The 13,039-nt window shown below is 44.0% G+C and overlaps 1 protein-coding gene across 1 annotated transcript; it reads left to right on the forward strand.

Annotated features, from left to right (window-relative positions):
- The first annotated feature begins 86 nt into the window (after positions 1 to 86).
- Positions 87 to 11,567, forward strand: LOC137374028 (histone-lysine N-methyltransferase PRDM9-like). Its single transcript, XM_068039808.1, has 2 exons — positions 87 to 139; positions 6,062 to 11,567. Exon 2 carries the CDS (start codon positions 6,171 to 6,173, stop codon positions 7,038 to 7,040), a length of 870 nt encoding a protein of 289 aa, XP_067895909.1. The 5' UTR covers positions 87 to 139; positions 6,062 to 6,170; the 3' UTR covers positions 7,041 to 11,567.
- The last annotated feature ends 1,472 nt before the right edge of the window (positions 11,568 to 13,039 follow it).

Raw genomic sequence — 13,039 nt, forward strand, 5'->3', positions numbered from 1 at the left:
GCCCGCTCCTTGACGGTAGTCCCGCCCCTTACTCACTCCGATTGGTTGAAGGACGCAGAGCCCGATCAGTGCTCCAGCTCCGCCCACGTACTTCCTATTGGTCTGGAGCTGCCGTCAATCAGGCCGTCTCCCGATCCTGGTAATGTCGCTGGATTGTGTGTTGGGATTATATTATTTTGCGATTGGAAGCCTGTGACCAGTGATATACCGCAGTGATTGGTGCTGGGACCCTTGCTGTTTGTAGTGTACATTAATGATTTAGATGTGAATATAGGAGGTATGATCAGTAGGTTCACAGATGACGCGAAAATTGGTGGTGGTGTAAATAGTGAGGAGGAAATCCGGCACAGTGGCACAGTGGTTAGCACCGCAGCCTCACAACTCCAGGGACCCGGGTTCGATTCTGGGTACTGCCTGTGCGGAGTTTGCAAGTTCTCCCTGTGTCTGCGTGGTTTTCCTCCGGGTGCTCCGGTTTCCTCCCACATGCCAAAGACTTGCAGGTTGATTGGCCATTATAAATTGCCCGTAGTATAGGTAGGTGGTAGGGAAATATAGGGACAGGTGAGGATATGGTAGGAATATGGGATTAGTGTAGGATTAGTATAAATGGGTGGTTGATGGTCAGCACAGACTCGGTGGGCCGAAGGGCCTGTTTCAGTGCTGTATCTCTAAGTCTGAAAATCTTAGAGAACAGGGAGATATTGATGGGCTGGTAAAATGGGCAGAGCAGTGGCAAATGGAATTGCAAATGGAATTTAATCCTGAGAAATGTGAGGTGATGCATTTTGGGAGGACTAACAAGGCAAGGGGATATACAATCGATTGTAGGGCCTAGGAAGTATAGAGGGACCTTGGTGTGCTTGTCAATAGATCATTGAAGGCAGCAGCACAGGTAGATAAGGTGGTTAGGAAGGCATATGGGATACTTGCCTTTATTAGCCAAGGCATAGAATATAAGAGCAGGAAGGTTATGATGGAGCTGTATAAAACGCTAGTTAGGCCACAGCTGGAGTACTGTGTACAGTTCTGGGCACCACACGATAGGAAGGATGTGATTGCACTGGAGAGGGTGCAGAGGTGATTCACCAGGATGTTGCTGGAGCATTTCAGCTATGAAGACAGACTGAAAAGGCTAGGGTTGCTTTCCTTAGAGCTGAGAAGGCTGAGGGGGACCTGATAGGGTAGATAGGAAGAATTTTTTCCCTTAGCGGAGGTGTCAGTAACCAAGGGGCATAGATTTAAGGTAAGGGGCAAGAGGTTTCGAGGGGATTTGAGGAAAAACTTTTTCACCCAGAGGGTGGTTGGAATCTGGAACACACTGCCTGAAGGAGATAGAGGCAGGTACCCTCACAACATTTAAGAAGTATTTAGATGAGCACTTGAAACGCTATGGCATACAAGGCTACAAGCCAAGTGTTGAAAATGGGATTGGCCGGCGCGGACACATTGGCCGAAGGGCCTGTTTCTGTGCTGTATAACTCTATGACAAAGAGTGTGCCACACCTGGGCAGGGCTGGCTCAAGGTGCAGGAAGCTGCAAGGCTGAGTTGTGGACTGGGAGGTGTGGGGTGGGGTTTGACTGACAGGCTTGTGGAGGGGGATATCAGGGCAGGTACACATTTCCCCCTTTTCCTCCTGGGATGTTTTACTGGAGTCGTGTTGCTGAGTGTTTCTGAACTCTGTCTCCCTATCTTGGTAATGCCGGTGGATTGTAGGTTACTGTGAGTGTTGGACTATATTGCCTCTCCTCGTTCTTCCTCTTTCTCCCATTCTGAGTTCCAGGCTGCAGGCTCCAGTGGCTTCATGCACCTGAAATGTTAACTCTGTTTCTCTCTCCGCAGATGTTGCCCAACCTGCTGAGTATTTCCAGCATTTTCCTCTCTTATTTCAGATTTCTAGCATCCTTTATTCATTCATTCCTGGGTTGTGGGCATTTCTGGCCAGGCCAGCATTTATTGCCCATCCGTAATTGCCCTTGAGAAGATGGTGGTGAGCTGCCTTCTTGAACCACTGCAGTCCATGTGGGGTAGGTACACCCACAGTGCTGTTGGGAAGGGAGTTCCAGGATTTTGACCCAGATCCGCGGTATTTTGCTTTTGTTCGATTACAGGCATTGTTCACAGAACTGAGTCGAGAAACACAGAGGGACGAAATAAGATCTGGTTTGTATCAGGGTGGGTGTTGGATGTGGAAGTCAGTCCCTGACCTCCTGTATAGGTCTTTTTTGTTACATCAGTTTGATCTGGAGTGGAGATGGAGGAGAAGCTGCTGGGTTTAACCCCAAGTACATTTGAGCCCAGTCGGGCCCAGCAATTTCCAATGTGAGACTGCCAAGGGAGGTAGATTGCAGGGGAGATGAGGTTGCTAAATGGACACCAACCACTCAATGTAAAAGAAGGTTGTTTTAGTAACAAGTGTTTCTGTAGAAGCTTTTCATCCATTTTACATATGCAGATTTTTTACTTCATTCTTGGGATATGGGTGTCACTAGCCAGACCAGCATATATTGTCAATCCACAGTTCCCCGTTGAGAAGGTGATGGTGGGCCGTCTTCTTGAACCGCTGCAGTCCGTGTGGTGAAGGTGATCCCACAATGGTGTTAGGGAAGGAGTTACAGGATTTTCACCCAGTGATGATGGGTCCAAGTTAACATCAACTTGTATTTATGTAGCGCCTTCAATGTAATAAAATTGTTCCAAGTCTGTTCACAGGAGTGTTATAAAGCAACATTTAACACTGAGTCACATAAGGAGATATTAGGGCAGTTGACCAAAAGCTTGATCAAAGAGGTGGATTTTCAGAAGTGTCTGAAGCATGGAAGGTGAGGTAGAGAGGCGGAGAGGACTAAGGAGGGATTGCAAAAGCTTATGGTCTTGGCAGCTGAAGGCCTGGCCACCAGTGGTGGAGCAATGAAAATCGGGAATGCTGAAGGTGCCAGAATTAGATGATCCCTGATCTCTCGGAGGGTTGTAGAGCTGGAAGAGACTTTAGAGATAGTGAGGGGTGAAGGCATGGAGGGATTTGAAACCAAAGATGAGGATGCTGATCTGTGTAGCCTGTGTAGGTCAGCGAGCACAGTGGTGATGGGTGAACAGGACTTGGCTCGAGTAAGGACACAGGGAGCAGAGTTTTGGATGATCTCAAGTTTGCGGAGGGTAGAATATGGGAGACCAGCCAGGAGTGTGTTAGAATAGTCAAGTTGAGATGTAACAAATGCACGGATGTAAGTTTCAGAGGCAGATGAGCTGAGGCAGTGGCGAAGTCGGGCGATGTTACTGAGGTGGAAATAGGCGATCTGAGTGATGGCACCGATGTGCAGTTGGGAAGCTCATCTCGGGGTCATAGAGGCATAGAGTTATACAGCACAGAAACAGGCCCTTTGGCCCATCGTGTCCGTGCTGGCCATCAAGCACCGATCTATTCAGATCCCATTTTCCAGCACTTGGCCCACAACCTTGTATGCTATGGCATTTCAAGTGCTCATCTAAATATTTCTTAAATGTTGTGAGGGTTCCTGCCTCTACCACCCCTTCAGGCAGTGCACTGCAGATTCCAACCACCCTCTGGGTGAAAAAAATTTTCCTCAAATCCCCTCTAAACCTCCTGCCCCTTACCTTAAATCTATGCCCCCTGGTTATTGACACCTCCCCTAAGGGAAAAGTTTCTTCCTATCTACCCGATCTATGCACCTCATAATTTTGTATACCTCAATCAGGTCCCCCCTCAGCCTTCCCAGCTCCAAGGAAAACAACCCTAGCCTATCCAGTCTCTCTTCATAGCTGAAATGCTCCAGCCCAGGCAACATCCTGGTGAATCTCCTCTGCACCCTCTCCAGTGCAATCACATCCTTCCTATAGTGTGGCGACCAGAACTGTACACAGTACTCCAGCTGTGGCCAAACTAGCGTTTTATACAGCTCCATCATAACCTCCCTGCTCTTATATTCTATGCCTCTGCTAATAAAGGCAAGTATCCCATATGCCTTCCTAATCACCTTATCTACCTGTGCTGCTGCCTTCAGTGATCTATGGACAAGTACACCAAGGTCCCTCTGACCATCTGTACTTCCTAGGGTCCTACCATCCATTGTATACTCCCTTGCCTTGTTAGTCCTCCCAAAATGCATCACCTCACACTTCTCAGGATTAAATTCCATTTGCCACTGCTCTGCCCATCTTACCAGCCAATCTATATTGTCCTGTAATCTAAGGCTTTCCTCCTCACTATTTACGACACCACCAATTTTTGTGTCATCTGCGAACTTACTGATCATACCTCCTATATTCACATATAAATCATTAATGTACACTTTAGACAGCAAGGATCCCAGCACCGATCCCTGTGGTACACCACTGGTCACAGGCTTTCAATTGCAAAAATGACCCTCGACCATCACCCTCTGCCTCCTGTCACTAAGCCAATTTTGGATCCAATTTGCCAAATTGCCCTGGATCCAATGGGCTCTTACCTTCTTGACCAATCTCCCATGCGGGACCTTATCAAAAGCCTTACTGAAGTCCATGTAGACTACATCAACTGCTTTACCCTCATCTACACATCTAGTCACCTCCTTGAAAATTCAATCAAGTTAGTTAGACATGATCTCCCTCTGACAAAGCCATGCTGACAAAGCCTTACTTAATCCCTGTCTCTCCAAGTGGAGATTAATCCTGTTCCTCAGAAATGTTTCCAATAGTTTCCCTACCACTGATGTTAGACTCACTGGCCTATAATTACCTGGTTTATCCCTACTACTCTTCTTGAATAGTGGTACCACATTCGCTGTCCTCCAGTCCTCTGGCACCTCTCCTGTTGCCCGAGAAGATTTGAAAATTTGTGTCAGAGCCCCTGCTATCTCCTCCCTTGCCTCACATAACAGCCTGGGTTACATCTCATCTGGGCCTGGGGATTTATCCACTTTTAAGCCCGCTAAAACCGCTAATACCTCCTCCCTTTCAATGCTAATTTGTTCAAGTATATCACAATCCCCCTCCCTGATCTCTACACCTACATCGTCCTTCTCTATAGTGAACACAGATGAAAAGTACTCTTTTAAAACCTCACCTATGTCCTCCGGCTCCACACACAGATTGCCATTTTGGTCCCCTAATGGGCCATACTCCTTCCCTGGTTATCCTCTTGCCCTTAATATACTTATAAAACACCTTGGGATTTTCCTTTATCTTGCTTGCCAGTGTTTTTTCATGCCCCCTCTTCGCTCTCTTAATTACTTTTTTAAGTACCCCCCTACAATTTCTATATTCCTCTAGGGCCTCTGCTGTTTTCAGTCCTCTGAATCTGCCATAAGCCTCCTTTTTTTTCCTTTTCCAATCCTCTATATCCCTTGATATCCAGGGTTCTCTGGACTTGTTGGTCCTACCCTTCACCTTTACGGGAACATTTTTGCGCTGAACTCTCACTATTTCATTTTTGAATGACTCCCACTGGTCTTCTATAGAATATGTCAAATATGACACCAAGATTATGAAAGATCTGGTTTAGCCTGAGACAGTTGCCAGGGAGAGAGATGGAGTCGGTGGCTAGGGCATGGAGTTTGTAGCAGAAACTGAAGACAATGGCTTCAGACTTCCCAATACTTAATTGGAGGAAATTTCTGTTCATCCAGTACTGGATGTCAGACAAGTCAGGATGGTGTGTGACTTGGAGGGGAACTTGGATGTGATGGTGTTCACATACACCTGCTACCCTGGTCCTTCTAGATTATGGAGGTTGAGGGTTTGGGAGGTTCTGTCAAAGTTCTGGTTAAGTTGTTCATATAATCCCTCTCCTCTCCCTGCCCTTCCCTCTCCCTCTCCCACTGTCTCCCTCTCTCTCTCCCCCATAGAGGGCAGATTCTTGTCCAGACTGGTTGCAGGTTCCCTTCCCTGAAGGACATTATTGAACCAGTTGGGGTTGTACATCAATCCAGCAGCTTTCATGGTCACTTTTTCCTTGGGCCGTCCCCATGAATTACCAGATTCATTCAGCTCCATTTCACAACCTGCTTTTGTGTTTTTGTGGGTTCTCTCTCACTTTGTTTCTGTTTTAAATCAATTTCACAGGGTTTTAGAAGGGGAGGAAGTGCAGCCGTGAAATGCAAAGCAAACGTCAGATCAGGATCTGAAGGAATCGCCCAATTTATCAGAACCCGAATATCAGTGGATTTTGAACATGAAAGGAAAAAGCACCAATCACAGTGGGGAGAAACTGTACACGTGTTCTGTGTGTGGACGAGGTTTCAGCCAATCATCTGGCCTGTCGAGACACAAGCGCAGTCACACTGGGAAGAAACCATGTAAATATGGGGATTGCGGAAAGGGATTGAATTATCCAGTGGAGCTGGAAACTCATCCACACAGTCACAGCCTGGAGAGGCCGTTCACCTGTTCGAAGTGTGGAAAGGGATTCACTCAATCATCCGACCTGCTGATACACCAGAGAGTTCACACTGGGGAGAGGCCGTTCACCTGCTCCGTGTGTGGGAAGGGATTCACTACTTCATCCAACCTGCTGACACATCAGCGAGTTCACACTGGGGAGAGGCCGTTCACCTGCTCAGAGTGTGGGAAGGGATTCACTCAGTTATCCCATCTGCTAACGCACCAGCGAGTTCACACTGGGGAGAGACCATTCATCTGCTCCAAGTGTGGCAAGAGATTCACTCAGTTATACTGCCTTCTGACACACCAGCGAGTTCACACTGGGGAGAGGCCATTCATCTGCTCAGAGTGTGAGAAAGGATTCACTACTTCATCCGCCCTGCTGAGACACCAGCGAGTTCACACCGGGGAGAGACCATTCACCTGCTCCGAGTGTGGGAAGGGATTCATTACTTCATCCAAACTGCTGACACACCAGCGGGTTCACACTGGGGAGAGGCCATTCACCTGCTCCGAGTGTGGGAAGGGATTCACTACTTCATCCGACATGCTGAAACATCAGCGAGTTCACACTGGGGAGAGGCCGTTCACCTGCTTAGAGTGTGGGAAGGGATTCACTACTTCATCCGACCTGCTGAAACATCAGCGAGTTCACAACTAATTCTGGGAAGAGAAATTTCCATCACATAGCATTTTTTCGACATTGAGGTTTCGGAAATCCACCATTAGCTTCTCCCTTTCGGACCTTAATCAAAAGACTGGCTTTAAAAAAAAACTTGAACTGTCAGTTCCGATTTTCTTTTAAAGCCAGCGAACCATAAAGTTGCCCGGAGGTCTTTTTACCTCTTTCTGTTTTTATTTTTTATTGTCTTCCACCTTGATAGAAATGAACTTCAACCAGGAAAGCAAGTGGGTGGAACTGCATCCTCCTTCACAACTTCAGTGTGTTAGTCTTCTGTATATGGCCAAAAAGGAGGTGTGTGTGTATATACACAGACCAATTCCCAATATGTGTTTTTACCTTCATAGGATATCTTAGCAGAGACCACCTGAGAACAGACACAGCTCATTTGATATGCCTTAAAGTTAATGGTGCAGGATCAGTAGCTGGCAAGTTGCTGGTCTGCAGCAAAAACATTGGTCTGTCAATAGGAATTTAAAACTCGCTTCCATTTATACAGCAGTGTGTGTCTGAAGTAATTTCTGAAAACCCTGCACACACTGGTAACTGCATGTGAATATCCTGCAGTGAGCATGAGCTGCAAAAACTGAATATGTCCTGTGCTTTGCAGCAACTGAAGTGATCTGGAATTTCCACTTATCGGTTTGCTCAGGTGTATGGCTGAATTCTATTCATTGTTCATCTCCACTTTCACTGTCTACTGCCCCAGTCACACTGTAAACCTTGAGTCAGTGTGAAGCTGTCTTTTACACCATAGTGATGCAAGGCAAGGAGTATAACTCTGGTTATCTTTCTTCAATGTGTGGTTTGGCATTGCTTAAGATTATCTGGAAAAGGCTGTCCTGCACCACAAGTGCTGTGCATCGGCTACAGTGCGACTATCCTGTGAGTTCTGTGCAGTCACTGTAAATGGTCACTGGGCTTCTGAGGCTGATGGCACAATACTCTGTACATGTATGAATATGTATATACAGAGTGTTGCCTTTCTCCAAGCCCACACAGTAGTTCCGATTTTCAGCTCACCTTGCTGTTAAATGCAGCTGCCACTGCACCTATTGTTGCAGTAGAACAGGAGTCAGAGTGTTCATCACTGTTGGGATATACAGCTCTCCATTGGACCTGCTGCATTATCACAGGATCATTACCAAATTTTGGAGCCTGATTTGGGGATGATGCAACAGAACCTCAAACTTGTTACTGTAGAGGTCATCGTCGGCTGTCCCTAGATTCAAGGATGACGTCTACTCAAGGTCACGAGTTTCTGCCGTGGGTCTTCAGGTGACTGAACAGGCCGATTCTCGATCCACAGATTTTTGGGCACATGGGGCAGGATGTCCCACCAGGTAATGGGACCCGGAGTGCAGGATTTGCTTCAAGGTACAGCATTAGTCTCATTACTTTACCACTGTTGCTGGCAAGATCTGGAATTTGTGCATTGTATAATATTTGGACCCTTTGAAGTGGAAAACCACATTTTTATTTTATTTTAGTTTTCATTGAGATTGTGATGAGATCTGTGCTGCAAACAAGATTATTTTAATTTAAAATCTTTATAATGTGACTAATTATTTTAAATTATAAAATCTATCCTGAGTCATGATATTTAAAACAAGCACACTACAGAGGCACCACATTTATTCAAGTTAATAAGGTATATTTTCCTCTTTTGTGCTTGGAGGTAAATAATTGTCTAAAAGAAAATTGTGTCGGGAGTATCACATGCTCCTAACAGAATTTATGTGATATTCCTGTCCATTTAAGTTAAAGGACAATAAATTGGTCAGGCTGCATAACTGGCATACAATCCACCCGACCTGCTTTCTGCTTCTTTCAGGTGATTGTAAAGGTCATAGCACAAAATAAGAAAAATTACCCCACTTATGTTCAAGTTACTGGATTGTCAATGTCTCATCAATGTTTACTTTTTATTAAATAATATACCTACCAATTTGTGCACATCACTTACCAAGGTACTAGAAGGTACCATCTGGCATGCTTATATATATTGCTTTCCATTAAAGTTGACACATCTTCACAAAACTTCTTTTACATGAGCAATCTATAAATAGGCAGAAGCAGGACATTGAGAACGCGAAGCTCTGTAAAACCAATTATCAGCAGTCTCATGAAATTTTATTCGAGTTGTTATGACCAAGGCGGGAGTAATGCACTGTTAATTCAGTCCCATTACTCCACTGGTATTAGTAAACATATTAGTAAAGTTTCCCACCTATCGGAAAGTAGCCAAATTAAACACTCTATTTGCCCCCCAGAATAAAGCAGGCCAAACCCGATTTATTTAAACAACAACAAAATTAACTATTTCTTCATAAACTATGTCTTACACAATAATGAGATAAATCTATACATGAGAAGATTCTTTGAAAACTTCTTTACTTCCTCACCCTCATGCGCACACTCATGCATTAAAAAAAGTTAACTGGTTTTAAAAGGATGTTTTGGTTTACAATTGTTTCTTCAGAATAATAAAATAATTAGGCAAATATAAAAGCAAAATACTGCGGATGCTGGAAATCTGAAACAAAAACAAGAAATGCTGGAATCACTCAGCAGGTCTGGCAGCATCTGTGGAAAGAGAAGCAGAGTTAACGTTTCGGGTCAGTGACCCTTCTTCGGAAAATAATTAGGCTGTCGGGCTCTGGGAGAATATTTCTGGGTCGGTGAGGTGTCCTAGAGTCGATAGTCAGATGCCACTCAAAGTCTCCAGGAAAGGTTGATGAACAGTCTGTGATGGGTAGGCGTTCACGACACTTCGTCTGTAGCAGGCATCACACAGATCTTTCAGCGAAGGGTGTAGCAACAGGTCTACTTGGGTTTTGAAATAGCTGTCTAGCAATAGAAGCTTTCGGGATCTCCCATAACATAAGAAGCAATAGGAATCACTCCTGAGGCAGAGATTTTTCAGAGACTGGAGGCAATAGGAATCTGCTTCCTTTAGAAATGCAGGGCTTTCTCTCAGCCAAGCAGTCTTCCTCCACAGAGAGCAGAAACTCCTCTTTTCCTAGGTATTTTCCTCTCTTGGGCAGACCACAGCCTCCATCTCAAATGCAGGATTTCTTTTTCCAAGAGAGGCAAACCTTTTTCAGGGGGAGGTCTTTTATCTGGTCTGCAAAAAACAAGTCCCAGCCAGTTTGCTCTCCCTCCTGCCTGGCTAGCTTATTCATCTCCACAATGCAAAAATGAAACTGAATCTCTAACCATCAAGTGATGTGACCTATCATTTCCCTCTGTTCAGTTGTTTGGAACAGGTGTCTTGCAGTCTGTCCCACTCAGTTTAAACACCAAGTTTCAGCATTCAATGTTCACAGAAAAATCCTTTCCTCAGTCTTTTAAAAACACATAGAATTATTAGCTTTCAAATAAAAAAACAAAACTCTTGTGACGGAGTACAGTGCAATTTTATTCATTACATATGTCACAGACTTTTTTTTTTCTCTCCTCGGAAATATTGTGTATGCCTTTAAGACTGTAAATAAGTCAGTGCACCTTTAAGACAGAAAGTTCCGGAGATTCAGCCTGCCAATTACATTTTGGTTGCCAGGCAACAACAGTAAGAGAGAGAAGTTATGTGATTAAATGTTGCAGTTTGACTTTTAAAACTATCTGGAAAAGACTTGTTCTGGGCAGCAGTGCCCAGATCTGAGGATTTGAACTGAAGAAGCTGTGTTATCCCTCTCAAAATTCTACAAAGTTTCAAGCTGAATTAATTCCATGAAAAATAAGAAAAGCTTTTCTTTCACAACAAATTGTTTAGTTTAATGCTACAACAGCTGGACTGCTGAACTTCTATCTTTGAAGGACCCCTTTTTATCCCTCCACCAGACCACCTTTGCAAGTGAACTTTGACTGATTCACATTGGAAGACCATTCGTCAGGAACATAACTTACAAAGACTTATGTATTTGTTTTATTCCTGAGAAACAGCTACAGTTAATTTTGAGTGTATGTGCGAATGCAGGAGTTAGATTTTTAAATAAGAAGTTATAAGGTCTTTCGACATAGGTTTATCTTTGTAATGTTTAAGATTTTAGTTGTTTCTAATAAATAGTTAATTTGTTGTTGTCTAAAGATACCTGGTTTGGTCCACTTCATTCGGGGGATACTAGAGTGCTTAATTTGGCTGCTTTTTCCGATTTGGGGAAAGCTTAAATAAATATGCTGTGACCTGTGGAGTGATGGAACTGAATTAACAGTCCGCTGCTCCCACCACGGTCGTAACACATCTGCAGAATTGTACAAAATTGCCATTACTCAACCAGTTATTGACCACTGTCAATAACAGTGCTATAATTACATGATTTCTTGTCCAAAAAAATCAGACTTCTTTTGTCTTCCATCACTAATTTTCAGACCTTTTGGTCTTTGGCCATTCTCACCCCTGCATTTGTTACTTGTTTTGTGAAATACTCTCCCGATTAGTGCTCACCTGCTGGATAACTGATTACATTTATATGTGTTTATACATGTTTATAAAGTGTCTGTGAGCCCAGATTTAACTAAGTTATGATTTGTAACCAATAAATGATGTTTCGGACATGACTTGTAGTCTGGTATCTTGGTGATTTGTCAAGAAAGATTTAATTCACTCACTCAGCAGCTGGAGAGGAACCAGACTGAAATTTAATGAACATAAGAAATAGGAGCTGGAGGAGGCCATTTGGCCCTTCGAGTCTGTTCTGCCATTCACCAAGATCATGGCTGATCGTCTACCTCAACTCCACCTTCCTGCACTATCCCCATATCCCTTAATTCCCTTAGTACCCAAAAATCTATCAATCTCTGTTAAATATACTCAATAACTGAGCATCCACAGCTCCCTGGGGTGGACAATTCCAAAGATTCACAACCCTTTCAGCCCTAAATGGCCGATCCCTTATCCTGAGACTGTGACCTGGTGTTCGAGATTCCCCAGCCAGGGGGAAATATTTTCTCAGCATCTACCCTGTCAAGTCCCTTAAAAATTTATTATGTTTTAGTCGGATCACCACTCATTCTTCTAAACTCCAAGGAATATAGGCCTAGTCTACTCAATGTCTCCTCATAGGAGGAGAGGGATCATAGTGGGAATGCTGTAGCATAGTGATTATGTTACTGAACTGTAATCCATAGGCTTGGACTAATGATGCAGAGACATGAATTCAAATCCCACCACGGCAGTTCAGGGATTTAAACACTTAATTAAATAGATCTGGGATTTTAACAAAGGCTAGTATCAGTAATGGTGACCATGAAACTACTGGATTGTCCTAAAAACCCACCTGATTCAGTAATGTCCTTTAGGGAAGGAAATCTGCTGTCCTTACCCGATCTGGCCTATATGTGACTCCAAACCCACAGAAATGTGGTTGACTCTTAACTGCCCAATGAAATAGCCAAGCAAGCCACTGTTATATTCAAGGAAGTGGCTCACCAACACCTTCTCAAGGGAAATTCAGGATGGGCAATAAATACTGGCCTTTCCAGCAATGCCAACATTCCATGAATAAATAGAACAACCACCTCAACCCAGGAATCAGTCTATTGAACCTTCGTTGCATTCCCTCAAGGGCAAGTGTGTCCCTCCTTTTGTAAGGAGACCAAAACTGCACACAGTACTCCAGGTGGGGCCTCACCAATGTCCTATATAATTGGAGAAAGACTTCTTTACTGTTATATTCCAATTCCTTTGTAACAAAAGCTAACATACCATTTGCCTTCCTAATTGTTTGCTGTTAACTTTCTGTAATTCATGTCCGAGGACACCAGGTCCCTCTGAATGCAAACATTTCTCAGTATCTCACCATTCATAAAAAACTGTTGAGTTTTTTTTATTTTTCCTATCTAAATGGATGACTTCACAATTCACCACATTGTATTCCATCTGCCATATTCTTGCCCACTCACCCAACCTGTCTATATCCCTCTGTAGCCTGTTTGTGTCCTCACTGTTTACTTTCCTACCTAACTCTGTAACATCA

The sequence above is a fragment of the Heterodontus francisci genome, chromosome 9, assembly GCF_036365525.1.
Source record: "Heterodontus francisci isolate sHetFra1 chromosome 9, sHetFra1.hap1, whole genome shotgun sequence".
In the NCBI taxonomy this organism is placed as follows: Eukaryota; Metazoa; Chordata; class Chondrichthyes; order Heterodontiformes; family Heterodontidae; genus Heterodontus; species Heterodontus francisci.